Below are 6,597 nucleotides of genomic sequence, written 5' to 3' on the forward strand. Positions count from 1 at the left end.
ACCTCATCGATAAAGCAGAACCCCCCCCTCCACCCCCAAAAAGCCTTTCCCCACCAACACGTAGAATGTAGAATATCTTTTTCTACACGACGGTGAATTAATAAGAAAAAAGGAAGCTTTTTTTTAAAGTCTTTATCAAGATAAGACAAGCAGTTATGTCTGCTACCAAGAAGAAAGAAATTGGTCTTTATTCATAATCAGGAGGACAGTGATGATTTAAAACCGAGAATTCATGACATTATTGTATGGAACAAAAATAGTTATCCGGCTCTCGCTCGGTATTCTATCTGTTATCCGGCCCACTTTCTGAAAGGAAGTGGTTCTTCTCACCAGGGGTGAGAATAGCCTGTGGCACTATGTCTCGCTTCCCCCCCCCCTCCTTCAGGTCTGCTAACATACAGTAGGCCTATATATTATACCAGTCTATAGCACAGACACACACAGAACAGCACAGTGAATAACTTTAAAGTTGTAGAGATAAGTTTCAGGTTTAGTTTATTTTATGGGTTGGGTGAAGGCCATTGAATTCACTCCATGAACAGAAGACAACTGTGAAAAAAACAACAACCAACACACATATTTAAAAAACCCCAAAGGATCTAGATCTAGATCTAGATTTTAGATCTAGACTAGAAATCTAGTCTAGATATAGATCTATTGTTATGCAAGGACGAAATGTCAAGAGCAGAACACAGCTGATACCTACGGATACTCTCAATTATAGATCTAGATCTAGATTTAGCCTCATTTTAAGAACATTAAAGCTCACCTTATGCTCACATCGGGGTGGGGGTGTGAATAGCGGGTCATGAGCTACCTTGTGAGAATATAGGTGGCCTTTCTGAAAAGTTTGATGACCCCTGCCTGATCCAGACGTTTGCCTTTAGTGCCGAGGCACAAGGTTTGAAGACAGCCCTTGCGGCCTGATCATGGATCAGCTAGTTTCTTTTTTTTGGTCAGGGTTTTCATATCTATTCCTATTCCCGGGGTAAAAGAGAATTTACCTGCTCATCTTCTCGGATAAAAACGACAATCCTTAAGGCAGTGGTCTCAAGAGAACGCTGTGTTCTTTTAAACACAACAGCAACTGAAAGTCGAGCAAGATAAGGCCTTCAGAGCTCAGCCGCATGTAAGAACTTAGAAATCATACAACGATGTCCACTAAAAGACCATAATACTCTCTCTAGTCAGAATAAAAACACGTTTGAAATGACAAGATCACTGCTTCCTTGACGGGACACTGGTTGGTGTACTTTTGTTCCGGACCCCCCTCCCCCCATCCCGCAAAGCAAATTAAAGCAAGGCAAAAAACAAACAACCCACCCTCCTAAAAAAAAAACAACAAAAAAAAACAAACAACAACCAAATACACATGAGCTACAGTGAACACGCTATATCTTGTACGGGAAAAATAAAAATAAAAATAAACAACAACAACAACCCAAAAAAACCCCAAACAAAAGAAAGAAACTAAACAAAACAGCATGTTACAGTCTGTTCCTTTTTGTTCTGGTATAATTTATTTCCTGTTTGTAATCAAACTGGATGGTGCGTTGATTATTTATTTCACTGCTTATACCATGTACGCCTGCGAATATATTCATTACTCACAGAGTGCCTCTAGCTGAATTTTTAGTAATTAGCTGAGAGGAGCTGTTTTATAAGTTTTCCCTCTCCTATATTTTCAGAATCTGTGATTTGCGACAAAAAGTCAGCTGCTTCTGCTGTAGCTAGGCCTAATAAGAATAACCGCAACTACCACCAATAAACCACTACAACTAGCATCGCCCCTATCATCTCTAGAATATCACCACTACACTACTGCTGCTACTACTACTACCGCCACCACAACAACCTTGTCTACTTTGTGAACTATTACCGCTATTACTACTACTACCACTGACGATGCTTTTACTCCAAAACTCCTCAATCCTTTTTAAGGTATCAAAATACGATCAGAATCTGGATGGTCGGGCCTTATTAAAAAAACAACCTTTTTAGTATTTTTGCCTATAAACAACATTTTGGGTCATGATAGGTTTCTGCTGTTTCTTTGCCTTACAGGTCAACCCTTTAAAAGGAAACCTAACGTTTTAATATTATTACATATCGGTGGTCACCTTCACTTTAATAACTTTAACGTTTTCACGAGAGCAATTTTGTCTCGCCCATTCCGAACCTTCCATTTAATAAATAGCGGTTGGTATCAGGTAAAACAAATATCGTTTGCAATAGATTATGCTGTGACCATAACATTAAGTTATGGTGTAATAGTGTTTAGTATAGTTGGTATACATGTAGTGTGAAAAGATGTGATGGGATATGTCATGGTGGTAACACCATGATTACACGGCATATATGTCACGGCTATTTATTTAAAAAACAACAATCTCACACATACGCACAATAAAACAAGAAGTCATCCAGGATGCCAACTGCGTTCGCTCGCTCTGCTATTCAGCGTGATACCAACTGAGCAAAAAGCTCACCAAATCAGGTGAAGCTTAGCCGTGATGAAGTTATCCCGAGCAGCCACATCCCTTAGGCCGACACTTCCCCAAGATAGTAAAAAGCTAAACTGAAGTTTGGTCAGAACTATTACCTTTGAAAAAAAACCCCATGTATATCCCCAAAACAGTTTGCTTTAGCCTGGCCATTAGTGATGTTTAGATGGTACCTGATAATTCAAGCATTTGTTGTGGTTCTTAAATGTAAACTAAACTGAAAAATGTTAGCTATTGAAAAAATGTATAAGGTGTTTAACTAGCTTGATGCCCGATTGTATAATAGATAAATCAGTCATTTCAAGGTAAGCTTCTGTAGAAACTCATGCCTTTGAAAAGTTAATAGCTAAGATAGATTAATGAAAATCGCTTTCGCCAAACAGATTTCACTCTTGTTAAAGCGTCCATTACTCCGGGTAACACCAGGTTGGCTTCTGTGGTATTCTGTATGCTCTCAAGCCTAGGACGCAAAGAACAGGGCTTCTTTTCCTACGTGGAAGAAACATTTATCAGTCACTTCCATCTTTCTGCTGAGAAGAATACCCTACAGGCTGAATTGGTTGACAGCGAATAGTAGTTCAAAGTACATGTATTAAGCTCCAAAATGATCTTATTTGAGTTGATATGGGTGTAAAACGTAAAACATTTTCTACAAATTATCGCAATGTATAACATGATAACCGATCTACATGTAAACAAAGTACTCTGTCTATCTCTGTCTATCATCATGACTCACACATGTTTGAATACCATCACAATGGGTAAAAGAATTGAACAATCATAAGTAAAATAAAACAACCAGTGACGTTAATTATAAGGATCTCATCAGAGTATTCCAAGTTGAAAATAGATTATACATTTTTTTTAGACTTTAAAATCAAAATCAAATGCAATGAACACAATTTATAAATAGCATCAGCAAAGTATTACATAAAGGCCAAATCAAAATTCACATGTCTTCTTCCATTTGGAGGAAAAGGGGAATAGAGAGAAGTTAAACATTGAGAGGAGCAATGATCAATTGAAATAATTGAATTGATTTTTAAGGAAATGTTTACATTAATAAAAGAATGAATTGTGAAAAAGAAACAAACAAAAGAACAACGACAGAGCAAACAACGAAGCAAAACAGAAACCAACGACAATTCCTCTTCTTAGACTTGTACCATACAATCTTAGACCAAACTCTCCTTTTAGTTTAGTTTTAGTAGAGTTTTTACGGCTCTCACAACTGCATAAGGTCATATGACGGTCAACCAAACTCTCCGTATTCCCGATATCAAGCTATGGGGCTCGTCATTTAAACCACTATTTTTTTACGACGGACAAGAGAAAAAGGTTCTTCATGCATTCGGTTATCTTCTTCTTCTTCTTCTTCTTCTTCTTCTTCTTCTTCTTCTTCTTCTTCTTCTTGAAGAGAGGCGGCCATTAAAGTGCGCAATCTAAGATCTTAGTAGTACAAGTCTACTTTTCACATACATTTCAATAGACCTAGAAATCTTGACAATAGCATAAAAAGTAAATAGGAGGTTTTGAAAAATTTTGCTGTTAAATTATTTAAAACATATAAATAAAGCATCAACAGCAATCAAAAAACAAATGCAAAACTGCATTTAAAAACAAATGTATCAATTCCACAAGGGCATCAGTAAACCTCTACTTTAAAAGATCAGAGAGTAAAACCCAATTACATAAATACCTCAAAATTTTTAAAAAAATGATATGATTTTAACTTCTGCATATGAATATAATGATATCTGATCTTCGAAAAATAAGAGTTAACTTGGTGACGGAAGAATGTTTTTTTGGGGGTTTGTTTTGACATTATTTATTTTCTAAAAGTAATGGTACTGCATACCCATCCTAGAAAAAGTAATAATATTACGTTGTAAAGATAGTGCTGTGTCTCCTCTTTCCCACCAAAGGAGATGGTGGCAGGCTCTCTGAAGATGTGCATTTTGTTGCTTTCCCTAACCAAAAAATGGATACATGTACTATGTAGATATTTTGAAAAGTCTGTGCGACTAGATCTATGAGTTTCAGAAAGAAAACAAAATGGAGGATGACACTCTTCTTGACTGTCTGCGGCTCTCACTCCGAGCAAGGGTTTTGTCGTCTCCTTCAAGTCCGCTATCTGGCTGGTCTGGAGGTAGAAAATGAGATAGAAATACATTATCTAAAAATGTATGATGGTTGGGAGAAACACAATATAAAATGTATTACTTCTCTGAAGCATTGCCATTTCTATGTATTTAAAAAATCTAGAGATGGAGTGTAATTTAAAGATCGCGGGTTTTTTCTTCGTTACATAATATAGTAATAAGACTGTTGTTGGGCATTTATAATGCTTGCTCCCTTTTCAAAGGCCATACAGTTCAGCAAACTAATAAACCCTTACGGAAAAAAGACTTTACAGAAGTACTGTTAAGAAAAATGAGACTAATTAGTGCACTACTGTTTGTTTCAGACACTTCTTCAAGGATAGAACAGAAACGTTGGCTCTACCCAGTGAAAGCTGATTTCAAGAACCATATAGGCTGGCACGCAAGGACAACGGAATACTTTTTTTAACCCAGCTCATTGGTGTACTCTACAAATAAGGACTCTAAGTCGATACCTTCATACCAAAGCAACCTTGAAAGTCAAAGATTGTCATCAAATGGATGTCTTGTCTTAAAAAAAACCCTCTGTTTAGTACTTGGGGTAGCATTTGAGAGTAAACGAGTATTCCAAAAAATCAACAGGACACCATCACAAATAGTGCAGTTCCCATTACCATCAAATAAACACCAAGCAAAATGAAAAGTAAAGGATATCAATATGAAAACCTCATAGTAACCAAATGTCAAAAGGTGAATAATTAATGATGCATGAAACAGTCGCTTGTCTACAACCAACGACACTAGAATTAATTCAAAGTTCAACTTCAAGAACAATAAAACGACTTGCACAGTATTATGCTTGTTACAACACTAATAATGATATCCTCCCTAATCAATAAAAACGTCACGTAAAGAACGAAAAAAAGGAAACGCCAAAAATGAATAATTTTAAAGGTACGTAATGGTATAAAAGATATTGGGAAATGAAAACTATAAATGGGCTTAAACAAAAAGATGAATTGAACGTTATACGGTAAACAATAGTTAGATAAACGAAAAACGAGTTATGAATAGCTAACTTTATCAGTTTCCCCCGTGGATGTACTCATCATAATCATCATCATCATCAAGCGTCAGACCTGAAACAAACATCGGCGATCATGGTTCTCAATTCATCCCTTTCCTCAGGAGCTCTCAAAAAGCTATATTAATATTATCCTAATTGGTCTTTACCGTCACCCATCTGCTTAGGCTCTCCGAGTAGGTTGCCTTCAATTTTACCACTGAGAGATGCATTTTTAAAGCCCTTGTAACTATCTAAGTGATCCAGAGACTGAATTTGTCTTTTTCTGATAGTTTTTATCAGTGAGCGGCCCATGTGGGCTTCTTCAAGTACCACATGTACCTCATTTGATTTCTTTTCCTTCCAAAATATTCTCAACAACTTCCTAAGAAACCACAATTTTGTTGCTATTATATTATTATTTTCACTGTCTTTAGTGGCTGTCCAGAATTCCCAGCCGTAAAGAAGGGTTAACTATTCATAGAATTTCGAAACTTTCATTCTGGTTGTCATTAATTAAGACTTCTCCAGATTGGGCTCAGTTAATCGAAATTTAGTCAATGCAATTCTTTATTTCATTTTTGAAGAACATTTGGCATCACACGCAATCATATATCCCAGATATTAAATCTGTTGAACGTGTTTGACCTTTTCGCCGTTGATGTACTATGGAATCAAAATCGACGTCGACGTGCAATTACCTGGGAGTGAAGTTTTCTATACTGTGAACGTGGAATCAATTGTTATCATAATGTTATTATGATGTCTTTTCAGACAAGATAAGGTTTGAAAACAGCTCTGGTATTTCCATTGTGTGAATTTTGTACATTTGGATGCTGCATCTTTTGGCAATTTTTTTTCCTCGTTTCACCATTATCAAATTTAAGTACCCACGTTCCTTCATTGTCTAAACCCCCACCCCCACCCC

At 36.6% G+C, this 6,597-nt stretch overlaps 1 protein-coding gene across 1 annotated transcript in view; it reads right to left on the reverse strand.

Annotated features, from left to right (window-relative positions):
* Positions 1-478: 478 nt before the first annotated feature.
* LOC101863654 (fatty acid synthase) overlaps positions 479-6,597 on the reverse strand; it is a 15,920-nt gene continuing 9,801 nt past the window's right edge. The window contains exon 6 of the mRNA XM_013080135.2: positions 479-4,647. Within this exon, the coding sequence (XP_012935589.2) occupies positions 4,544-4,647 (104 nt within the window). The 3' untranslated portion in view covers positions 479-4,543. The remainder of the gene's footprint in view (positions 4,648-6,597) is intronic.

This window comes from Aplysia californica, unplaced genomic scaffold (assembly GCF_000002075.1).
Source record: "Aplysia californica isolate F4 #8 unplaced genomic scaffold, AplCal3.0 scaffold00076, whole genome shotgun sequence".
Taxonomy (NCBI): Eukaryota; Metazoa; Mollusca; class Gastropoda; order Aplysiida; family Aplysiidae; genus Aplysia; species Aplysia californica.